Source organism: Bos taurus, chromosome 3 (assembly GCF_002263795.3).
Source record: "Bos taurus isolate L1 Dominette 01449 registration number 42190680 breed Hereford chromosome 3, ARS-UCD2.0, whole genome shotgun sequence".
Lineage (NCBI taxonomy): Eukaryota > Metazoa > Chordata > Mammalia > Artiodactyla > Bovidae > Bos > Bos taurus.
Window position 1 is genome coordinate 39,847,043 of NC_037330.1, and position 26,740 is coordinate 39,873,782.

The following is a 26,740-nucleotide window of genomic DNA, read 5'->3' on the forward strand; positions in this document are numbered from 1 at the left end:
GAAAGCTGAGGGCCAAAGAATTGATGCTTTTGAACTGTGGTGTTGGAAAAGACTTTTGAGAGTCTCTTGGATTGCAAGGAGATCCAACCAGTCCATCCTAAAGGAGATTAGTCCTGGGTGTTCACTGGAAGGACTGATGTTGAAGCTGAAACTCCAATAGTTTGGCCACTTGATGCAAAAAGCTGACTCATTGGAAAAGACCCTGATGCTGGGTAAGACTGAGGGCAGAAGGGGACGACGGAGGATGAGATCGTTGGACGGCATCACCAACTCAATGGACATGAGTTTGGGTAAACTCCAGGAGCTGGTGATGGTCAAGGAGGCCTACTGTGCTGCAGTTCATGGGGTTGCAGAGTTGGACACGACTGAACTGAATGGATGATGATGTGAAGCATCATTTCATGTGCTTATTTGTCATCTGTAAATCTTTGGTGTTTACAAATTTATTGTTCATTTTTATTTTTACAGTTATTTATATATATCCTGGATATTCTTTTGTCAAATATATGCTCCCCAAAGACTGTCCCCAGTGTGTGACTGCCTCTTTATTTTTCATAGCATCTTCTGAATAAGATTTTTATTGGATGACATCTAATTTATCTTTATTTTCAATGGAGAAAACTTTTGGTGTTGTATACAGGAATTCCTTGTGTAAGCAATGTCACACAGATTTTTTTCCTGTAACTTTTGGTCTGTATTTCAAATTTTGTGTGAGAGAAATTTTTTAAAGGTTTCCCTTTTGTGTGTGTGTGTGGGGGGGGGGGGTATAGGTGTCCAATTATTCCAACATCTTATATTTAAATAGCAATCCTCTCCACTGAACTGTCTTCTCATTTTTGTCAAAAATTAATGTGCCATACACATGTGGGTCTACTTGTGGACTTTTCTATTTCAGTGATCTATGCATCTATCCTTCTGCCAAATACACTGCTATTCTAGGTTTATAATAAACCTTAGAAGTATGTAACAAGTCATATAATTGTTTTGTTTTTTTAAATTGTGCTGGACATTCTGGTTGCTGTTTTTCCAAAGAGCTCTGAAAGTCAGTTTAGCAATATCAACAAATTATCCTGCTACAATTTTCAATTTGAAATGAATTTATTTGAGGTGACATCACAATAATCATGACTCTTTCAGGTCACGTATACAGTATAGTTCTGTGTTTACTTAGGTCTTTATTTTTTATCAAAACTTGGGGAAGGGCCTTTGGCATAAGTGTCTAGTACACATTTTGGTAGACTTAGATACTCAAGCTGGTTTTAGAAAAGGCAGAGGAATCAGAACCAAAGAGCCAACAACCACTGGATCATCGAAAAAGCAAGAAAGCTCCAGAAAAACATCTATTTCTGATCACTGACTATGCCAAAGCCTTTGACTGTGTGGATCACAATAAACTGTGGAAAATTCTGAAAGAGATGGGAATACCAGACCATCTGACCTGCCTCTTGAGAAACCTATATGCAGGTCAGAAAGCAAGTTAGAACTGGACATGGAACAACAGACTGGTTCCAAATAGGAAAAGGAGTACGTCAAGGCTGTATATTGTCACCCTGCTCATTTAACTTATATGCAGAGTACATCATGAGAAATGCTGGGCTGGAAGAAGCACAAGCTGGAATCAAGATTGCAGGGAGAAATATCAATAACCTCAGATATGCAGATGACACCACCCTTATGGCAGAAAGTGAAGAGGAACTCAAAAGCCTCTTGACAAAGGTGAAAGAGGAGAGTGAAAAAGTTGGCTTAAAACTCAACATTCAGAAAATGAAGATCATGGCTCTGGTCCCATCACTGCATGGGAAATAGATGGGGAAACAGTGTCAGACTTTATTTTTGGGGGCTCCAAAATCACTGCAGGTTGTGATTGCAGCCATGAAATTAAAAGACGCTTACTCCTTGGAAGAAAAGTTATGACCAACCTAAATAGCATATTGAAAAACAGAGACATTACTTTGCCAACAAAGGTCCGTCTAGTCAAGGCTATGGTTTTTCCAGTGGTCGTGTATGGATGTGAGAGTTGGACTGTGAAGAAAGCTGAGCGCCCAAGAATTGATGCTTTTGAATTGTGGTGTTGGAGAAGACTCTTCAGAGTCCTTTGGACTGCAAGGAGATCCAACCAGTCCCTTCTGAAGATCAGCCCTGGGATTTCTTTGGAAGGAATGATGCTAAAGCTGAAACTCCCAGTACTTTGGCCACCTCATGTGAAGAGTTGACTCATTGGAAAAGACCCTGATGCTGGGATGGATTGGGGGCAGGAGGAGAAGGGGACTATAGAGGATGAGATGTCTGGGTGGCATCACTGACTCGATGGACCTGAGTCTGAGTGAACTCCGGAGTTGGTGATGGACAGGGAGGCCTGGGGTGCTGCAATTCATGGGGTCACAAAGAGTCGGACACGACTGAGCGACTGAACTGAACTGAAACCTAATTATTTCAATTCTGGTACTACTGCAAATGTTAATTGTAGAAAAAATTTTCAAGATTTAGTAGTTCATTGCTAGTTTATTTACTGACTTCTACATATTTACTTTTAGTCTTACAATCTTGTTTAACTCAATTGTTGGAGTCTTTAAATCTTTGGGATTTTCTACATGAACAATCATATCACCTCTGTATAGGAATAGTTTTATTTCTTAATTTCCAATATGTATACTCTTCTGTTTCTCATTTTATGAACTGGCTGTCAGTGAGATGTTGAATAGTAGTGAGTGGGGCCTTCCTTGACTTGTTTCGCCTTACTTTTGGGAAAAACATTTAGCCTTTAGGACTTCTCTGTGGCTCAGACGGCAAAGCATCTGCCTACAATGCAAGAGAACCAGGTTCGATCCCTGGGTCACGAAGATCCTCTGAAGGAAATTGCAACCCACTCTAGTACATCTGCCTGCAAAGTCCCATGGATGGAGGAGCCTGTTAGACTACAGTTCATGGGGTCACAAAGAATGGGACATGACTGAGTGACTTCACTTTGAAGAACATTTGGGAGACTTTGTGGACACTTTTCAGCTTAAGGAAGCTCTTTTCCATTCCCAGTTTACTGAGTTTTTACCAAGAATGGATATTTAGCTTTGTCAAATGCTTTTCTTTCATTTATTAAGATGATCATATGCGTTTTCTTCTTTAGTCTGTCAACAGGATAATTTACATTTATTGATCTCCAAAGGTTCGATAGACTGCCTTTCCCAATATAAAGTTCTCTTGGTCATGATTTAAATCCTTTTTATATATGGCTTCATTCAACTTGCTAATATTTTGTTGCAGATTTTTGCATCTATACTTACAAGAAATAGAAAGTTTTCTTTTATGACCAAGGTAATGCATGCATCTCAACATGAATTTGGAAGTGTTCTGTTGTACAGTATTGTTGGTTTCTTCATTTAATGTTTTGCAGAATTCACAAGTGAAGCCCTTCAGGCCTCCAGGGAAACTTTTAACTACAAAGTAAATTTATTAGGTACAGAGTTATTCAGAGTTGAGAAGTAGGTTACCTGCTTCTCAAATTAATTTAATACTTTCAGGAAGTTAGCTCATTTCATCAAAGTTGTCATATTTATGGAAATAAATTTACTAAAAATACTCCAGTATCATTTTCTTACAACCTGAGAGGGAAGAGGGGTTTTCCTTTGCCTTCAGGCTAGAACTTTTTCAATTGATCTTCTCAGGAACTAGTTCTGTTTCCAATATTTTCAACTCTTTTCTGTCTACAAGTTCACTGATTTATAATTATTTTCATTATTTCCTTGTTCTGCATTCTGTTTATTCTTTTTCAGTTCCTTATGGTAGAAGGTTAAATCTGTTATTTTTCTTCTTTTCTAATATGCCAAATTCTCTCCTTTTAGCTGGAGTTCCCTAATTCTGATGTAGTATTTTCATTTTCATTCAAGTATTTCCTAATTTCTCTTAAAAAGTCTATCTTGATCCATACATATAACATGGAAATGCATTACTTAGTATCTATAAACTTGAATTTTTTTCAGATATTTGTTACCAATATCTGATTTTGTTCAGCTAAGATCAGAGAATTGCATGATTTAAGATTCTTAGTTTGCTAATAAGAATAATTATCTTCTAAATTCTACTGCTGGTTAGTTCACTGGGTTGTGCAGGAAGAAAAACCTTACTCTTAAAACATAAGAACAGATACACAAATAGTCCAAAAGAGACAAGATTATACTGTGGTATTAAAATTTCATAAGGATGATTAGGAAAAAAAAAAGTCTAAAAATTCATGGCGGTAAAAGGACAAAAAATGGCTAAGAAACACTGGATTAGAGCTGTTTCACTATTTTATTTTTCATTTAAGAGGTGATATATTTGTCATACAGAAAAGTGTGAAAAAGTGTAACAGATCCCATATCCCAAGACCCAAATTTAATAATGTTAACATTTAGAAAAATATACAAATATCTTTTTTAAAGAAAAATCCAATATATATATAGAGAACAACCCAAATTTCAATCTTTCCCCTCCATATTTTTCTTCAACAGAAAGATATTAAATGTTTTCATAAATAATATATAACATTTTATGTATATTAAGCTCTGAAAAGAGTCATGATAAAGAAATTAATCAACTGTTCATATGTTCTTCTGGAATTCTTAAATTTTCAAAGATCTTGGTATATAAGTACTAGAGAAATGGTATATTGATGCCATACCATAATGTAAAAAAAAAATGTCCTATGTAGTCAAATACCCTTTTACTGATTTCTGATATACATATAAATATACACATATATTTTATTTATTTTTTAATTTTATTTTTAAACTTTACATAATTGTATTAGTTTTGCCAAATATCGAAATGAATCTGCCACAGGTATACATGTGTTCCCCATCCTGAACCCTCCTCCCTCCCCATATTTTAAAATATCATCCCTTTAAATCTTTGTATATTAAATCATAATTAATTAATTGATCTCCCAGTTCTTCCCCATGGTAATAAAGCTTAAGCTCAGTGGGTACAGAATCTCTTTTCCCTTGTACTTTTTCAGTATTTGGTGAGTCTTGGGTTGTTTAATTAAAATTCCCTATACTATCCTTTGTGTGAATGCTGTATCTCTATTATAGTTTGCTTTCAGGAAATTCCAGTGTATAATATATAGTAGCTTAAGTCATGGGGGTGGGAATTCTATTTCTGAGAATCATCAGTTCTGTCTCTTATGTGCCTAACACATGTAGTTTAGCTGTCATCTCTACTGAACAGTCCTACTGAAGTCACTATCTTTTGCTTTACATGTATTAGTAAAAACAATTAAATGTAATCAAGTATCTTAATTTACAGTTGAAGTTTATCAAAAAACTTCATTACTCACAAAGGGAAGTGTTCTCTTCTTATAGGGTGTTAAAGATCAAACTACTATACATAAACAGTACAATGTCTTTAAAGACAAAGGTACTTTTAATAGGTATTGATTCCTTTGTCTTACTTCCTTTCAAATTTCAAAGACTTAATCTCTCAAGACACTGGTTTCTGAAGGAGTTTCACTTGCACAGCAAATACTTTCCAAATCATCTAAACCAGCAACTTGTATGCTTTGCTGCTGTTGTCTAGTTGCTAAGTTGTGTCCAACTCTTTTGCAACCTCTTGGACAGTAGCCCGCCAGGCTCCTCTATCCATGGGATTTCCCAGGCAAGAATACTGGAGTGGGTTGCCATTTCCTTCTCCAGGGGCTGTTCCTGACCCAGGGATCGAACCCACGTCTCCTGTATTGCCAGGCAGATTCTTTACTACAAACCACCAGGAAAGCCCAACTTGTATGCTACCATTTTTTTTTTTTTAATGTGGTGATTTACCTAATCAGGATTATGCTAATTCTGTTAATGACTAGGGTACAGTGAGGAGCACTTGCATTACTTGAAAGTATATGCCTCCTTAAATTTTACACCCTAGGAATTTCCTTTGCTTTACACTAGTCCAGGCCCTTGTAAAAGGCATAAATGGAAAACAATCACATGGCAAAAAGAGTTTTATATACTGTATATTGTAGCAAAACATTTGTTTTTAGCTGCCTAATATCTAAGTTTCTTTTCTGATTTTACAATGCTATGCTTTTCCTTTAGAGAACAAGCCCAACTCTCATTTCACATGGTTTATATGAAACTTCACTTCTCGCCTCAGAGGTGACATGTCTGACCCACACTTGGCCAGTGTGCCAAATCTCTCTGGCAAAAGGAAAAAGGTACTTATTGTTTAAAGTAACTGAAAAATCCAATGACACACTAGCTATTTGGGCTCTTGCTCTGTAAGTACTTCTCCAGCTCCATAATTTCTAGACACCAAAGATCCTAAACTTTTCAAATAGTCTCTTGCTCCCTTGGTGTGACAAGGAAGAATCTGGGCATCTCAGTGATAATTAAGGCGGAAAGATGACTGATGTTTTACTGAAAATCTCAGAATTTTTTATCACCTTCAATATCAGGGCGAGTTGAGAACCACCACAACTACCGCTTTATGAGAGCTAATATTTATTGAAAATGTGACTCCCTCTCTCTCTCTATATATATATACACACACACACACACACACACAATCAGACGTAAGTACTTTATATCCATCTAATCAACTTTAAAACAATCCCAAATTAGGCATTTTTATTATTCCCATGGAAGATGCAAAAACAATGAAAAAGTCATAAAGCAAACTAAGGCATGGACACAAGATTTGAATTTTGAACCTATACCTGTAAAACCACTTTAATACACTATTTTTCAGTGAACTATTAAGAGTGAAATTCTTAACACTACAGGAGGATAGGTACTCCAGGATTTTATTTAGGTTGATTTTTAAAAATATTCTTTTTTGATAGAGTTTGTGTTAGTCACTCAGTTGTGTCCAACTCTTTGCAACCACAGGGACTGTAGCCCTGCAGGCTTCTCCGTCCATGGGATTCTCTAGGCACAAATACTGGAGTGGACTGTCATAGACCTGACAAACTCACACATTCCAAGGAATAATTTAGCTTTTGGCTCACTACTCCTATCATAATTAATGATAATTTCAAATAACACATATGATCCTTTTGTAATCCAAGTTTCTCAATTTCTTGAATTCATCTCTTTCCATAACCTCACTTTCACTCAACTACCATACTCACATTCTAGACGTCACTAATTACTGTGCTCTAATATTTTCAATCTCAGTCCCTTACTCTATTTCAACCTCCCAAATTTCCTACCTCTAAGAAATAACAACACATCTTCAACCACACTGCAATCTCAATGGATCATACCATTTGTCTATTGTGCCTGAAACTCCATTTTCTCAATTTGCTTATTACCAAATTACTTTCCATGTCCTTCCTTCATAATCATTCTTTTGATTATGTCAACACTTTTCCCCTTCTCCCTTTTTGTTATATTCATGTGAGAAAATACTAATTTTAAAAATCTGACTGTCTACTCAATAGCAGTACAAAGGCTAAATTGGGAAAAACACAAAACCACATTGACTGATCTCAATTAAATTAACAACCATGGACTTCAAGTAGGCACTTTTTAAGTAATATCCAGCAATCCTTCTAAGCATTTTTTTCTCACTTCCCTAAATATCTATATCTTCTTTCTTCAATCCATTTTTCCCCAAGAGTTCTTCCCTCTACTTTATGACCTTGCTTACTATTTACTGAGAAAATACAACAAAAATTTTATATGCTCCCATTAGCTATACCAAACTGCAAATATCTAGATCTTTATAATCTGTCCTTCCTTCCACTGCTATTAATGAGCTGTTTACACACCCATCTTTAAAACTAACTCTTCTATTTATACACCATAACTATGGTTCCAGTGACATTCCTCTCACTCCTGTATCATGTCTCTGTTTTTTTTCTACTACTTTCACCATACAAATCGGCTATATTTTCAATCTTTAGCAAATAAAAACAAAACCTTCTTGATACTATATCCCCCTGTATTAACAACCCATTTCACTATTCCCTCAGAAAGCAAGACTCCTTAACAGGTGTCTTTGGAACTCATCTTTCTTACATCATCAACAGACCTAACATATTTAATCACTCCTTCCTAGCTGGGCTTCTTTCTTCATTTGGGTTTACCTACTCTTAGTTACATTTTCTTACCACTTGACATCTAAATATTAGATTGTTCCAGGGTTCAAATCCCATTCTTCTATTTCCTACCTTTAAACTTTTCACTTACCTTACTTCACAAAGCTATGAGTAAAAGGGAAGAAGCTGTGATACACAATATCATTCCAACAAAGATCTAAGTGGCTCTAAGGTAAAACTGTTACTACATACTCACAGAAGAGTATCAACCAGAACAAATTCAATAAAACATATCAATGTTTCCTACTTAACATACAGCTGAAATTAATTTTACTAAGGGAACAGAATAATTTTATATAGGAAAAATTTATTGAGTGACATTCTGATACACTGGGAGACACAACAATGAAAACCTGTTAGGGCAAGTATACAAATTCCCTAACCTGTGAAAAATCCCCCACCACTTAAGAGAAAAAACAAAATCAAAACAACAACATCAAAATCATCAAAACTCAACCAAGTAAAACTACTCTGAGAATAACTACAAAAAATAAGATTACTATTAAAAAAAAAGTATTAAGTGCATCAGTATACAAGTAAGAATGAAAAAGGGCAATATTTGTAACCATAAAAGAAAATTTATATTCAGTATTATAAAATTACTTGATAAAAAATTTATGTAATTATCAAATTATACTTTCCTCAACATATAAATAACAAAGAAAAATTAAGATCATTATTTTAATTGGAAAGAAAATAATTTATTATATGAGGAAGATGATTAAAATACATGTGATAGATCTCTAATAAACTGATTTAAATGCATATAGATTTAATTTTTAAATACACTTTAAAAGCTATTACGCACAGTTCCATAGTCCAGGTGGTCAATTTCATCTCCACAAAGGTGGAAAGTACTTGAGAGATAAAAGGAACCTAAAACACCATAAAAATTCATTAAAAATGATTATTGAACAGTTCACTAGTTCTAAAATAATTAAAAGCTAGAACATTTATATTTGGAAAATTAGTGAATCATGTCAGTGCAACAAAATTTTAATTATCTAACAGCACGTAAACTGATTTATAACATTAAAAAATCAAATATTTAACTGTGTCAAGAGAAAAAAGCAACAGCAATTTCAATATCTCCTGCTTTTTGTATCTTTGAATGATAATGATTAACAGAATTTTGCATTGTTTTCATTGTACTATTAGTAGGATTTAGTAAGAAAATCCTACTATTAGTAGGATTAGTAAGAAAAGGGATGTAAAGACTCCAATGCTGTATTTTCCTACTAAGAAAAGTTTAGATGGCTAGGGTGATATCTTGGATCCATGTAATCAGTTTAATCTAACAAAGCAGTATTCAAATTGGTCAGTCCTTAGAATAAGGGAAAATTAGATTCTTGGTCCTGATTCCAGAGATTCTTATCTATCAGTTCTAGGATAGAGTCCAGGAATCTTAACATATAAAAATCCTTCCTCAGTGGTTCTCAATCTTGGTTGCACATTAGAACCAATACTCTGTGAGGTTTGAAAATATTGATATCCATGCAGAAATCCAGGCCAATTAAAACAAAACTCTGGGAAGAAACCCTTTTTACTTTATTATTTTTCTTTAGTTTTTTTTTTTTTTTTAAAGTTCTGCAAGTCATTCTAATATGCAGCCAAAATTGAGAACCACTATTTGGGCAGTTCTGATTATCAACAGGTCTGGAAACCACTTACATACCTTCCAGAACTGTTTCTTTCCACTTATTGTGCTACCCTGAGTCAACTTTATGTCTTCTCCTCTCTGTTACTCTTTTCTTAATCCTTTTGTTTCGAAAAAGAAAGGGAAAAAAGATACTTCTAGTTGCTATCTCAAAGGAGATTTCAATAATAAAACCTCAGATGTCTGCTACTCTTATTTGGAATTCACACTGAAATTCAGTTATTTAAAATTTCAACACATGTACTTTTTATAGGGGGGAAAAACCCTTTTCCCCAAATTTTATAATAGGTTATACAGAATGCCTAAACCACATGTATCATGAAAGAGAAAGCATTTATGTTACTGAATTAGAAAATACATAAATAGAAGAAGCAAGAATAAAATCTGTGTTAAAACAAATGTATCCATTCTCCACGTAAATAAGTTGACCTGATTCACTAACTTTCTCTGGAAAAACTACATAACCTAAAGGATAGCACAGAAAATTCAGCAACAAATCTAAAAACCACATAAAAGATCTATTCAATCAACACAGATAATTTAGAAATACTTAATTTCAGTACATTGTTAAAAAGAAAAATTATTGCATAAGCTGGATCAGTGGGTTGGGGAGAGACAAAACACTTCTATGAAAATAAAAAAACACTGCCCCAAAAGGATACGACAAGAAAGGATACACTTTGTATGACAGTATTACAGCAGTATTTACGCAGGGATGCTTCTAAAGAAGAACAGCAGAATGTAGTTTAATTTTTTTTCTCATATTTCATGTTAAATTTACAAGTAATTTTTTTTAAACACATAGAAAATGGTTTATTTTCATCTGTTCTTCTAAAGTATTTGTAAGACATCTGTCTGACTATATCAGTATAGATACTTTATTACAAAATTCAAATATTCAAGGTGCTTCCCAAAAGGAATAAACATTAGCAAAACTTTCTTTATATAATTTTTTCAGCTTAACCATCAATAATTTTGGCCCATTTATTCATGTTCTTCATTATTCTAAAGCAGAAAGATTTAAAACAAAATGAATATAGTTCCACTCATCTTTCTTAAATCAACATTGACATAAAGTGCTTCATTTTACCACTTTTTAATTATGAAATTATTTAATTATGAATTAAAATTACTTATTTTAAAGCTGAAATACTTCATTCCAAAAAATATGGACATATTTCTGTGAGGAGGACAATTAGTAATTAGCAATGCAAATTCTCAGGTCCCACCAAGGGTAACCAATTTGTCCTGACTTGGCAGACATCTTCCCAGTGTTAGCATTAAAAAGTCCAGTATCCTAGAAAATCTCTTATTCACCGGAAAACTAGGAAAATTGATTACCCAAAGCCAAACACCCTTGCAGACCTACTGAATCAGAAATTCTGTGTAGGGGTTAGAGGAAACCCCATAATCTGTGTTTTATCAGGCTCTCTAGGTGATTATAATACACGTTAAAATTTAAGAAGTACTCTTTTTTTCTAAGAAAAGAAAGTAAATTAAGAATAATAAAGATACATTGCCCTTATAAAATTCATTCTCTCCAAATTTAATTTTTTACATACAAATGAACTTTATTGCATAATTGTGAAGTTTAATGAAAATTAACAGCATAGTTAGACAGTCAGAGTGATGCATCCTTTAAAAACATTACTCAGGCTGTTATCCTTTCTTAATTTTCTCTCAAGAAAGTCTTGTCCTTTTAGTATGTTATCACCACACTTACCTTTAACTAATTTTTAACACTTTCTTTTTCCTTCTTTAGAATCTTGTTTTGGTCTAGCAGATCGAGCAAATTGCTAATATTTAAAAATTAAGGTTAACTTCACAAACATGAAAGGAATCTTTTCTAAAGAATTATCAAGAACATCCTAATGTAGGGTAGGAGCAGAGTTTTTAATTTCTCTATTTGTCTTCCTACTCAGTCATTCGTCAGTATTTCTTGACTGCCTCCTACTTGTCTATGACCTGGGGGAGAAGTAAAAAATTTTCCCTTTCTTTTATAGTTATTTTTTACACCTATACCTCTGCTCCTTCATTTATCCCACTAATTTCTAGTTTGAAATTGCATTAACTGCAGAAAGCACGATGGCTAATCAATGATATATTGTTATTAAAATTCTTAAACATAAATATGAATTACAATACAATAAAATGATACTGTACTATCTTTGGTTTAGCAAGTATATATATTTTAAGTATTAAATAAAATGTTTAGACTTGGCTGGATTTTAATAGCCTCATTATGCTTATTTTCCAATAAAAATCTAAATAACATTGTCATCTGACTCAAATGTTTGTATTATAAATATTATAACTGAATATTCTCAAGCTGGAATGCAAGCTGTTGAGATTTCCAAAGCATAATATAAAAATTAGTTTCAACTATACCCTTACTGCTATAAACTCAATCTGGAACCAACTAATTTGAAGGATACAACCACCATAGGTTTTCCAAAAAGAACATATCCATTAGCTTCCTTTAACGCTTTTGCCGCTGCTTTTTCATTTGGAAGGCCAATGAAAGCTTGTCCTTTCATGCGACCTTCTTTCATCAAGCGTATATCAAACCTAGAAGTCAAGGAAGAAATAATGTTTTGACTTAAAGAATGTCAAAGAATTCTGATAAAGTGAATGAGAATGTGTTAAGTTAAAATTCTGCTATTTCAGAATAAAAATGACTCTACTATCTGATTAGCACATTATTTAGGCATTCTAAAATTATATTTTATATTCTGTTTTAAAAGTGTTTTCATAAGTAGGTAATATAAGTTTGATGATGTTCTTATCATTTTTTAACTATCATAAAAGTATATATGATTTTAAAAAATCATATATACTTGCAACTATAAAAGTAAATAAGTTTTTCTTTCATCTCTCTTTTTTAAAAGTTTTATGCAGCCAATTTAATACTGTTTACTCAAGTGACAAAAACAACTATACAACCAAGAATAAAAGGGTTGACAGAAACTATAGAAAAGCAACATGGAATTTCAGAAGAGAAAGGGACCTTATCGATCACCTAGTCAAAAATTACCATTTTACAGACAATGTGTACAGAGATTGAGTGAATTCTTCAGTGTTATACCGATAGCTAAAGTTAGGGCCAAAAATACAAACCAGATTTTGCATTCCAAGTTACTCTATTATTCCACAGTGTATTCTCCTGTCCATATTTCAGGGGAGGAAACTATAAACTACTTAAAAAACAGACTATAATTTACAACTAAAATACTGCCTAGCATTTAGTCTATGAGACTAGCAAAAGCATATAAAGAAATTTTAAGAATCAAAATGTGCAGTTAAATTTTTTTCTAAAAAATTCACAAGACTAGTCCCACAGGAAACAATTATTAATTTATCATTTTGATGTGTACAGTTTCTCAATACAGAATTATTTTTCCTCTCAAATGCTAATGGGAGGCAATACTGGAAATAGAAAGGATGCATAAACATGGTGTGTACATACACACACACACATATATATATACACACACACATGCGCATATATATATATATATCAGATCAGATCAGTCACTCAGTCATGTCTGACTCTTTGCGACCCCATGAATCGCAGCACGCCAGGCCTCCCTGTCCATCACCAACTCCCGGAGTTCACTGAGACTCACGTCCATCGAGTCAGTGATGCCATCTAGCCATCTCATCCTCTGTCGTCCCCTTCTCCTGCCCTCAATCCCTCCCAGCATCAGAGTCTTTTCCAATGAGTCAACTCTTGTCATGAGGTGGCCAAAGTACTGGAGTTTCAGCTTTAGCATCATTCCTTTCAAAGAAATCCCAGGGCTGATCTCCTTCAGAATGGACTGGTTGGATCTCCTTGCAGTCCAAGGGACTCTCAAGAGTCTTCTCCAACACCACAGTTCAAAAGCATCAATTCTTTGGCGCTCAGCCTTCTTCACAGTCCAACTCTCACATCCATACATGACCACAGGAAAAACCATAGCCTTGACTAGACGAACCTCTGTTGGCAAAGTAATGTCTCTGCTTTTGAATATGCTATCTAGGTTGGCCATAATTTTCCTTCCAAGGAGTAAGCGTCTTTTAATTTCATGGCTGCAGTCACCATCTGCAGTGATTTTGGAGCCCCCAAAAATAAAGTCTGACACTGTTTCCACTGTTCCCCCATCTATTTCCCATGAAGTGGTGGGACCAGATGCCATGATCTTCGTTTTCTGAATGTTGAGCTTTAAGCCAACTTTTTCACTCTCCACTTTCACTTTCATCAAGAGGCTTTTTAGTTCCTCTTCACTTTCTGCCATAAGGGTGATGTCATCTGCATATCTGAGGTTATTGATATTTCTCCCAGCAATCTTGATTCCAGTTTGTGTTTCTTCCAGTCCAGCGTTTCTCATGATGTACTCTGCACTGAAGTTAAAGAAGCAGGGTGACAATATACAGCCTTGACGTACTCCTTTTCCAATTTGGAACCAGTCTGTTGTTCCATGTCCAGTTCTAACTGTTGCTTCCTGACCTGCATACAAATTTCTCAAGAGGCAGATCAGGTGGTCTGGTATTCCCATCTCTTCCAGAATTTTCCAAAGTTTATTGTGATCCACACAGTCAAAGGCTTTGGCATAGTCAATAAAGCAGAAATAGATGTTTTTCGGCACACACAATAACACAATACATTTGTGTGTGACATACATACATTTACATACACACACACACAAATGTATATATTTTTAAATTTTTTCCACTTTTACAAAAGCAACAACAGGAACAAGGGTTACCATTTTGCACGTCCAGCAAAATAAACTTTTGGTATCCCAATAAAAAGAGGTATCTGCCACTAATGAGTATAAATGGACATTTTTAAAATACAGTGCATGCTTATATAAAGAAGTATATTGCCCGGGTTAAGATTTTAAAATATTAATTTTACATTAATTAGTCACTTTCTATCTAACTTCCATTCAAGAGTCTCCCTCCTTACATTTTCTAATATTTACTTCCAATTTATATGGCCAAGGTCATACATATTTTAGACTTAACTAATTATAAAATTTCAAAGAATGAAATTCTAACTTCAAACATTACCTTTTAAATCATTTACAATCATATCCTTCTCTTTTGCACTCAAAAAACGGAAGTCTTTCCAACTGAGAGAGAAGCTGCCACTACAGGAAGAATCTAAAACACTTGGCTTTAGTACCATATACTGCTGGTTTAGTCATTAAAACACTAGTTTTCAAAATCTAATCTTTGGACCAGCAGCTGTGGCATTATCCACAGGCTTTTTAGAAACACCAATTCATCCATCCTATCTCAGTTTAGAAAACCAAACTTTCTAGGATGAGCCAAGGAAATGGTTTTACTAAACTCTTAGACAGGTTAAAGTTTGAGGACCACTGCTTTAGGGTTAGGAAAGAAGTCTAGAATTTATGATGAAGCCTGTTTCTATAAATGTTTTACTGGAACTCAGTCATTAATATTCATTTATGTATTGTTTACAGCTGCTTTCATGCTACAAAGACAAAACTGAGTAGTTGCAACAGACACTGTAATATTTTAATATAAAAATATTAAATTTTTACTGTTCATTTAAAAAGAAATTTGCTGAATCCTGATCTAGATGTCTAAAAGATTAATTATGCAATAGGTATGAACAATTTCTTCATATAATTTTAATCACTAAAGGGAAAATGATATTTAAAAAGGGTTAATTTCTAACAGATTAAAAACAAAACAAAATTTGAGAATACACATGCCACTTACATTATCCGTTGGGTTTCTGATGAAAAGTCAACATATCTTCCAAAAATAAATTTAAGGTCCTAGAATTTCAACAAAGAAAAGACTAATAAGGAAAACCAGGGGAAAACATGCAAAATAATAAAACCAATTTATAAATTTCAACTTACCTTTTCCTGAACATGTTTAGCTAAATTCTTTACATAAATTCTACAGTTTGGTTCACCAGGTTCGTAACTTCTAAAAACTGAAAGTGTTTCCATTTCTTACATAAAAACAAAGCAAGACAAGGATACAAAATTAAGACACCTTCATCAATTTTTTGAAGAAAAACTTTAACAGAAATCAAATATAACTGCTAAATAGACAAAATAAGCATTAAGAAAATGTTAAAATCATAGAAATTAATGACAATGTTACTAATGGTATAAAAATACCCATTAAGAATCTAAAGTGATGTTAAAAAATATCAGGCATCTAAAATTACTAAAATGTATCCACAAAATATTTTTATTAAAGCTTAATTTTAATTTATTTGAAAGACTGAAGCAAATAAAGATGCTATCAAACATCTGTGTTATTTTCTGATTAAAGTCAATCTCCCTAAGTACCAGAAACCAGTATAGTCAAATGTAAAATAAATTACTCAAAATGTAATTATCAAGTATTTCAGACAAACTGTGGGCTCTGAATCTCTATTTAGCTATTTCTATTCAGTCTCTGAAATGTGTTCCTGACAACTAGATGTTTAAGCAAAAATGCTATTTGAAAGTCAATTTCCAATTATTATGAAAATATTATGTGTCACATGTCAATCTAAAACCCCTAAATATTTTAAGATATACTAAAATAGGAAAAAATCCATTAGAAGTAAAAAAAACTATCATATTAGGATATAAAATTCATAAACACAAGCTTTTAATTACCAAAGAGTTAAAACTATATTTTTAGACAGACAACTGCTTTGCATACATCTCAGACACAGTATTGTGATGGTCTATCAACTGTATCTTGAATACAGAATTCCAAACTGTTGGTCACACTGACTTAAGATGTCATATAAAAGTCTCAGAAATGAAAACATTCTTCCAAACAAATATACTTTGGGAACATTGTATTGAGCGATACTTTGATAGTTTCTTCCCTATAAAAGTATGAGCACTAAAAACCAAAAGTAATGATTAAAAACATTTAACTGAAGATATGTCTTGAAGTACATGCTTTAGTTAAGGTAAATAACATGAAGAGATTTATTTTGCTTCTGAAGGGCCAAAGAAATGTAAAATAGTAAGTTCTGGTTTATTTCATGCAATTACCTTCTCGAGAAATTCTGCCCTTTTCCAACTCCCTTCTAGAAATACATTCTGATGGCATTTCATCAGAGTCATCTTTAATCTCCTCTGTGATGTTCAAATTTGGTTGGGGAAAGATTTTTCCAAATCCTATATTAGATGCATCAGCTTCAGTAGCAGGTAAATCTAGAGTTAACATTGACATTAGCCATTAAAAATCTTCCCTTCAAAATAGTTTTTCTTTTCCATTTTTAATTTTTAAGATATCTTCTAGCACTAAACCTCTTTGGTGTTTTTCTCAACACTTTGAAACGGGTGAGCAAACTTTTTGTATAAAGGTTCAAACAGTAAATATTTTAGGTTTTGCAGGCCATATGGTTTCTATCATGACTATTCAACTCTGTCACTATAACATGAAAATCATAAAATAAGACACTTCCATTTGAGGATACTAAAAAAAAAAAAAATCCATCCATTATACTTCTCCCCACCAAAAAAAAAAAAAACACAAAGGTCAATACTGGTGGTCCTACAAGAAGTCAAGAAAAATATGTATTTGCACACTTACTCAATTAAGAAAATTAAAATCATTATAAATTTTAAATTCACAACATAGCAATATAATGAATTTCATTCAGAAAACATGAATTTTAGCTTCAGTGAAAGTTAAACTGATTTGGGGTAGAGGGTTGGGAAGAACAGGATTAAACATGCAGTATAAAAATTCCCAGTTATACTACCTAAAAAGGCAAACAAAACCTTAAAAAAGCTATGAAAATGATGCAAACATGCCACATTTGCATGCCACATTTAGGATCTTAAAAGTCTCCTAATGTAGAAAAACTATTGTTCCAAGAGATCTTTCATGGCCTGAAGGCATCAGGAAGAAAAGAGCCTTTAGAACTGTTTTCACTGTTTATTCACCATTACTCTACAGTGATGCAAAATGGGATGACTGCCACACCCCTCAATAAGGTCTAAGTCTTTGAGTAAATTATGCTTAAAAAATAGAAATTTGCATCAAAGGGTCACTAGCCATCAAATACAGACACTGAAAGAAAAAAAAAAAGAGTTATCTGTAAAGGCAACGTGTTCTCACTACCATCAGAGAGAGAAGACTTAAAACTAGTTATTCATTCAGTACATCTGCAATACTTACTAGAACTCTACCCTATATTCATACAAGGGCTTTTAAAGATATATGTACAAAAATGTACATACCAGAATTTCTGTAATAATAAAATGAAAACCTCAACTTCAATCATTAGAGTTTGATTGAAATATTGACATAACTCTATCATGGAGTGTAATGCAGCCTCAAAAAGTAACCTATGATGATTATTAAAAAAAAAAAAAAAGAGAAAATAAAATGTTTATACACAAGCATAGGATGAGATCCGGAAGGACTATCTTCATATCAAATTACTAACAATGCTTATCTCTAAGAAGTCAAATAGGGAAAAGTGGGGTTTGAGGTGTTAACTTTTTAAAATTTCACAGGCTTCTGTTCTGATTATATTTTCTATAGGCTGGTATTATTTCTAAAATTTAAAAATTAAAAGAATAAAGAAATGCCATTGTAGTATAATATCAAAATAATGTTTAAAATAAGCAGGAAAGAAATCTGTAATATCAGTATATTATCTTTAAACTAAAGAATGGTATCTTGTTTAACAACCTTCCGTGTCTTTTGGATTAAAAAAAAATTACATGAAATCTACTAAAGATTTCACAGCTTGTTTTCCTAACCAGTAATTCAACTGTACTAATAAAACCACAGAGCATCACACATTTAGTAAGCAATGAAAAATAATTCAATACAAGAAACATTTATATTTTTGGGGTAAGTAAACATCAGGAAAAACCAGACTAAATTTCACCCTAGAGTTCATTACTAATAAAAGGTAACACATTTAGCACCAATTTTAGTTTTACTTAAAAAGTTTAAAATGAATAGTATTCCATGACACTAAGGAAGATCTAATTGCACATTTTAAATATACTCACAAATACTAAAAACAGAAGCATATAAAATTTAATTCGAATACAAAACACTGACTGAGAAAAATTTTTACATAGCATGTTAAAGAACTAGAATATGCTTACCACTATTTTCTTCTTCACAATTCTGTTGCTTTTCTAAATCTTTCTTAAATGCAACTTGCATGTCAGTAGATATATGGAATTCAATTTTTTTATTACCTACAGGTTGTGGTTGGTCAAATACATCCGAAGGTAACAACACTGGATGTAAACTGCTGTTTATAAACAATGATAGCATTACTTTGTAATTGCAAACAAAATTTTGAGAAAAACATAATTTCATATTAACTTTAAATTTAAAAAGCTAATAAAACACACTAGAGGCACTGAACAAAGTAACTTACATTTAATGCTTCAAAAATCCTAACAACTATTCTCATATGGATATTATTAAATTCTCAGTTTAGACAGGTAAGGAGTTTGAGGTTAAAGGATGTTAAATAATTGCATAAAGTCAGTCAGTAAATGACAAGAGATAGAACTTTAGGACTACTGATTCTAAACGTCAGGATATTGGCCAATATGCAAAAAAGTTCATTCTGTGTGTAATGTAGGCATTTTATGCACTGTATTCTATATACTACATATAATAAATCTATGCTGGCCAATGGAGTAGCCATAAGCCACATGTGGCTAATAAGCACTTGAAATCTTGCTTATGTTCTAATCTGTACTTATGTTCTAAGTACAAAATATACACCAGAGTTTGACAACTTTGTGTGGAAAAAAAGAAATGTAAAACATTTCAATGTTTTATATTAATTGTATTTTGAAATAACAGTTCAGGTATAACTGGTTAAATAAAATACATTATTAAAATTAATTTCACCTTTTAATGTAGTCACTGGAAAATTTAATTGGTTCACATTACAGCTGACCTTTGAACAACTCAAGAAGTTAAGGGCCCTGACCCCAGCAGTCAAAAACCTGTATGTATGTAACTTCGTCAGCCTTCCATATCCATGGTTCCTCTGTATTCATGGATCCATATCCATGGACTTAACCAATCTCAGATCATGTAGTACTGTAGTATTTACTGAAAAAATCTGCATACAAGTGGACCCACACAGTTAAACCCATGTTGTTTAAGGGTCAACTATATTAGTTTTTAATTGTTTGGTGCTGTTATAGGGATTAAAAGCACGGGACTGTGGTGTCAAAACATACATAGGTGGGAAATATGCATCATATTATGTACACTTAACATGAGAAAATAATTCTAAAAAATCCAAAGATTAAAGACCCATTCCTTGAAAAATGTAAAAACATCATTTTAACAAACTTTTCTCAATTTATGAAGTTACTTACAAGTTCAAAGGAAATTTACCTTGTAGAAAAGCTGAACAGAATTAAAACTGCAATTAATGGCAATTTTCATTGATTAAGATATTTAAGTACACAGAAATCCATGGCAAACAGGCTAATAATTTCTACCATAATTTCAAAAAAAAAATTTGTTAATGCAAAATGTCAGATAATCAGTCAAAAGGGATAATACATTTCAAACAAAATACACAGTAATAAACACTATTACATTGGCAATTTCTCTATTCTAACACAAAGTTTAAGACATACTGGGAAGTTAATTTATATCTAATAAAATTCTTTCATATGCATTGCCCTGATCATCACCCCACGTCAGTATATTTCCTGAAAGCTTACTATAAGATGATAAAATCTGAGAGAAATTTTTAATTTTTTAATGTATTAAAACAGCTCCTTCAATGTATTCAAATATCATTACATAACATTTAAGGAAGGTATCTCCACATCCTTCTAGCTTTCCCTTTCATCATTTCTATTCCTACGCACCAAACTGCCTTACCTCTGGAAATGTACTATTTTATTCAAACTGCATCTCTCTTCCCTGACTCATTTTTGCCTCTCGTCCTTCAAGCCCAGCTCAAATTGTCTCCTCTGTCTTAAAGTCTTTCCAGATTTCTTAACTGGCTGTGACTTCTCCTTTCTCACAATCTTTCATTCTCAGTTACATCTTGTTATATAATTTAATATTATAATTGATAATACAACAGTCATCTGTGCGTATGTTTTACCTGCCCATAAGACTATTAACTCACTGTTTGAAAAGATAGCACTGAGCTTTGGAAGCATGCTCCAAACCCCACAATATTTAGCATAGAACTTATCACACATTTAATAAATATTTAAAGGTGGGTCCTGTGTGCTAAGCCATGTGAACTTTTACCTGCGAGGGTACTCTGAAGCAAAAAAATGTTTGATATCAGGTAGTGAAGTTAGGAAAAACTAACAAACTTTCATATAAGCACACTGGTGATGCCATTATCAAAACTGTCAGTACAGGAAGAGAAAGACATAATGAAAGTACATTAATTTTGCTTTGAATACTACCTTAAGTGCATACAAGACATTGAGTATACAAACAGGAAACTGGAAATAAAACTCAGGAGTTTAAATCTAGAGATGGAGATTTGGAATCTATCAGTTACAACTGGTGAATCATAAAAATTAATGATATTAACAAGAAGTAAAAATATATGAATAGAAAATGACTACAGACAGGAATATATGGAATCCAATACTTAAAAAGCAAGTAAGGGAGTCAGTGAAAGTTATAAAAGAAAAAAGTAGGAAGAAAAAGAGGAAGAGACGGGAGTTAAATATGAGAAACAAAAAAATTAAAGGTGGACAGTTTTGAAACCTGGCATAGTCAATAGTATCAAATGCTGGTCAACTTTGAGAAAATTAGGGATACTTGTGAATTTGGCAAATAAGAAATCATTGGTAAACGAAATGCACTGATAGAAGTCAGAATGAGAAATGATTTCAGTGAAGCAATTAAACAAATTATATAAAGAACTCTTATCGTATAATCTAAAACAAAACTACCTGTGTGAAGCAGATGATGGTATATTCAACATATCCTTTATTTTTCTCTTTTTTCTCACATGGCGCTGCTTTATTGGTTTTGGTCTTTTGGGCTGAAGATTTGCCAGTTCCATTAGTTTGGTCATTCTACATTAGCAGAAAGAAGAGTAAAAAAGATTTATGTAAAAGCCCAGTTATTTACCACTGTTTTTGTTAAGCTTAAATTTTTATTTGAGCTTATAAATTATAAAATGATTTGTATGGCTTAAGTAGAATTTCTAAGTCATAATTTAAGATATAATTCATTTGACAAAAGCTCAAGTTATGAATCTCCTTGATCAATTTTCATCTTAGCCTGAAGGAACTGGGAATTTACTTAATTGCAACTTGTCAAGTTTTAAAGATATGTTTTATTACGAAAATTATTAGTTCCCCAAATAAATGACTGAACTTTGTGTCAAAAAGTTAAACAAGATACACTAAATAAAATCTATGTAACTTTACTGCTCTTGCCTTGACAGATAGTCAACAGATCTTACAAACACAGTAAGATTATTTTGATTAATATTCTAATTATTAAAGAAAACCTAGACTTAAACACTTAATTTTAAAATATTTTGTGCATAATTGTTGGAAAGCATCCTTATATAAACAAGATAACTTACACTGTTCCTGAAAACACAGTTTTCAAATATTATACTCTGAAGTAGCTTAATCAACCAAAGGGCGACAATTGATACTTTGTATATAACTTATCTCCATTATGATTATGAATATTTAGAATAGCTCTTCTCTAGTCTTTATTGGCTCTTCCACAGGATCAGATACAATGTTTCCACAAAGCAAGTTCAAAACCATTAGTCACAGCTCTACTTCTCCAGAGTTAAATTTGTGAAATTTGAAAATAAGCACAATAAAATGTAGTTAAGAAGAGTTAAAATAAGTATTAAACCCTTTTTCCATAAGCAAGAAAAAAATGAAAACATATGCTACAAATTTTTAAAGCCTCTTAAAAACCATGGTTTAACAAAAATTTTATGAATAAATCCAGTTATATGAAACATATATCTATATTCATAAATTGCTCTCCAAAAGTATACTAAGCCTCTACAACAGTGCAAGGCATATTTTATGTAATCAATAAATATTTGCTGATAAATATATAGTAGCATGTTTTACAATATTTCCAAAAGATAACAGAGAAGCATGAAACCAGAGCTTAGTTCATTCAAAGGCTTTGTTCTCATGACTTGAGATGAATTAGTTGCAGACTTCCTCACTACATCCCTAAATGGAAATTCAAATAAAACGAAAACAGTTGTGGCCAGCCTATAAAACATTTCTCATTATTATCATTGTTTTCATAAAGAAAATAAAATTTACAGAGGTTAATTAATCCACTGTAATACTTCTTGTTCTTTATTTAGCAACAAATTAGTCTATCAAAAGCTGCCAGCCTTAAAAATATTTCTATTCAAGACAGATGATCTATTAACTCCCATTTTGGTAGTTTTAACCCCACCTAAGCTTTGACTTTTAACTCTCTCCCTAGAAAGAGAATGTATAAGGAGCCACACTATACAAGTGGATGTTGCCTCAATAACAGTCAAATTGCTGCTGATTACTTGTATACGGTGCCTAGATTCTCTGCTTGGATTCTGACTCCTGTTAAAACACTCCCTCTGTATCTGGTGGCTTCTGTGTGTATCTATGATTCTCACCATTTGCCTATACAGGTCTTCAAGGCTAGGGTTGACAAAACACAGCCAAAGGACCAAATCTAGTCATTGTCTGTTCATTTTTAAATAGAAAGTTTTATTGGAAGATAGCAACATCCATTCATTTAGGTTATCATCCACTGGTGCTTTCCCACTACAACAGAACTCTGGCTCTTTACAGAAAATGTTTAGCAATTTCTATTTTAGGCTCTGCTGAACATTATTAACAACTTATTGCTCTTTGCCAGAAGCTTTAAATAAAATATATGTAGATCGTCAAGAACAACCAATAAAAGAATAATTCGTTTGCAGTAATTTTATTGTGAATATTCTTGTATAAAATTCTATAAAGTTGCTCTAGAAATTACTTTGAAGTAAATAAATTCCAGGGAAGTAAACTGACAAAACAGAAATACAACCTAACTTTGTTCTGTAAAGCCTTCGCAAACACTGAATTAGTGAATAATCAATCACTGTCCCTAAAGGAAATTCTGGATTAGGTTCCTGCAAGCACGTGCTCACATTTCATCAGCTGATCATTACACACCTCGTTTTATGTTTGTTTACTTTTAAGAACATCTTATTTAATATATATTTTTGATTCAATAACACTGAACTCATAGTCAACAGCACTATAACTCAGGCCTGAACAAAGTTTATCTAACACACAGAATTTTCTCCATAAAACACATCACAGCCTTCTTGATTTTGGAAACCCTAGACAGCACTTCAACACTACACTTGGGGGCATTTTAAACAGCAAAACCAACAACAAACAGCACAAAAATGTGTAAAGCATGGCGAAAAAGACCCTTATTTATAGTATAAGCTGAAACAAGAAGACAGAATGTCACTTTGTTCTACCTCATGAGTGATGTGCATATCAAATGACTCAAATTTTTCACCATTCCGTACATGCCCATGTCTGCTAGAAGACCGTAAAAGCACTGCAATTACTGATGTTGAAGTTATAAATAAACTGTAACAAGTGGGCAAGTTCTCAAATACAGAATCAATAAAAAACAATGATCAACTTTATACCATGATCAATCAAAAAAATTACTCATCATGCAAAAATTTTTCCTTAGGTCTTGATTTCTAGTCTCAGGCCTTAATCTATAGTATGATGGGGAGCTGGGAATGGACAAATGCTAAGGACCCTGAATTAGGAAGAACTATATGCAAAATTTATGAAGAGTAAGAGAATCTCATTCATATATTCTATGTTTATTAGAATCTACACAAATATCTGACATTACATACCTTTGACGGTCTTCATCATCACTGCTTTCATATTCTGATTCTTTACTAGATAATTCCTCATCCTCATCTGGCAAAGGAGGTTCCTCTGGTGGCTGAGGAGATGTAGGTGGAAGAGGTGCATGTAATGGCATATAGTCCTCATACTAAGTAAAAACAAAAAATACTATGGTAATCTATGATGTTTATGAATAGAAAACTATTTCCATTCAGGTACATGATTCTCACATTTCTCTATTCCTCATGATTTTCTTTTACACATTCAACATATATTGATGGAACACTTGCCTTAGTAGACTTTAGTCGATCACAAAACTTGTTTCTTCTGCCTTGGCACCTAGCTGGACTAAATTTCCAAACTTCCCTTGCAGTTAGATTTCACCCGAGTTTTAGTCAATGAAAAGGTAAGCATAGACTTCCCACACATAAAATTCTCTCGTTTCTTTATCTGCAGGCTGCACAGTAACGTCCTCACCAACCAGGGAATGCACATAGTGCAGATTAACTTGGATCTTTTTAGTAACTCAGGAAAGAACACCATTCTGCCCTACTTTTGGAATGAACCTGGCACAAGCAAGAGATAATCTGAATTGTGTTAAGTGACTAAGATTTGAGCTTTGTTAACAGCAGCTAGTGTAATTTTAACTATTATCCTCGCAACATGCCAGGCATTGAGGTTTTGGAGTTACAAAGAAAAATTATGAAGCTAATATAGACATTAGAAAAGCAATCAATGCACAATACAAAAGCAAATTTTCAATTTGTTAGCCTTCTAAAATAATTTCTCATTGCTGTTATCTAAAAAAGTACTAAAGGGACATATATACAATGGAATATTACTCAGCCATTAAAGAGAATGAAGCAATGTCACTTGCAGTGACACAGATGACCTAGAAACTGTCTTACTAAATGAAGTTAAGTCAGAGAAAGACAAATATCATATAATATTGCTTATACATGGAATCTAAAAAAATGGTACAATGAACTTATTTAGAAAACAGAAATAAAAGAGTTACAACATGACTTAAGAATCACTCATGAATCTGAACAAACTTATGATTACCAGGTGGGAAGTGAGGGAGGGATAAATTGGGAGATTGGGATTGACATATACATACTACTATACATAATATACATAAGAACCTACTGTATAGCATAGGAAACCACTCAATAATCTACAATGGTCTATATAGGGAAAAGAATCTAAAAAAGAGTGGCTATACGTATATGTCGGAGAAGGCAATGGCACCCCACTCCAGTACTCTTGCCTGGAAAATCCCATGGATGGAGGAGCCTGGTAGGCTGCAGTCCATGGGGTCGCTAATAGTAGGATACGACTGAGTGACTTCACTTTCACTTTTCACTTTCATGCATCAGAGAAGGAAATGGCAACCCACTTCAGTGTTCTTGCCTGGAGAATCCCAGGGACAGGGAAGCCTGGTGGGCTGCCGTCTATGGGGTCACACAGAGTCAGACACGACTGAAGTGACTTAGCAGCATACCTATATGTATTAATATAACTGATTTAGGTGTGACTGCACACCTGAAATACAACACTGTAAACTATACTCCATTAAAAAAAAAAAAAAAAAAAAAAAACCAACAACGAAGTACTGAGTATTACAGCAAAATAATAAAACTACTAAAATTACTGAAGAGCAGACATAACCTACCAACAAAAGTATCGATAGATTTGCAAAGTAAATTCTAATAAAAAAAATTATCAACCGTTTTTCTGCAAATGTAACTTACTAGCAATAAAACCAGAAAAATGGAAATTTTAGGCAATTCAGCTTGTTAAATGTTACTATTTCGTAGGATAGCACAATGTTCTAGATCAAAGGACTGAATAACCCTAAGAGAAATGATGGCCTCTATTACCAAAAACATTACTTTAATATTCTGGGGAATTCACTGGCTGTTCAGTGGTTAGGATTCCACGATTCCACTGCAGGAGTCATGGGTTCAATTTCTGATCAAAGAACTAAGATACCACATGCTGCACAGCATGGCCAAGTAAGAAAAAATTAAAAAAAAAAAAAGTTCTGGCTTTTTCCCACTTTCAGTTCTCCACAGGACTATTATTACGTTAACTTTGTATTTGTTCTTCATTTTCAATACACGTTAGAGATCACTGGCACAACATTTGTAA

General features: G+C 33.1%; 1 protein-coding gene across 7 annotated transcripts in view; it reads right to left on the bottom strand.

Moving 5' to 3' along the window:
- The window catches only part of RNPC3 (RNA binding region (RNP1, RRM) containing 3), a 48,413-nt gene that overhangs the window by 12,274 nt on the left and 9,399 nt on the right, over positions 1 to 26,740 (bottom strand). Inside the window, exons 7-17 of one of the 7 annotated variants that reach the window (XR_009493815.1) lie at positions 24,592 to 24,734; positions 21,632 to 21,757; positions 18,827 to 18,978; positions 16,745 to 16,906; positions 15,599 to 15,693; positions 15,453 to 15,511; positions 12,158 to 12,290; positions 11,446 to 11,518; positions 9,741 to 10,443; positions 8,874 to 8,941; positions 1,080 to 3,431 (exon numbers count right to left, since the gene is read on the bottom strand). Coding sequence is in view for 4 of the 7 variants with exons in the window: in XM_010803233.4 (XP_010801535.1) it covers positions 11,459 to 11,518; positions 12,158 to 12,290; positions 15,453 to 15,511; positions 15,599 to 15,693; positions 16,745 to 16,906; positions 18,827 to 18,978; positions 21,632 to 21,757; positions 24,592 to 24,734 (930 nt within the window). In the remaining 3 variants the exon portion in view is untranslated. 7 annotated transcript variants of the gene reach the window in all.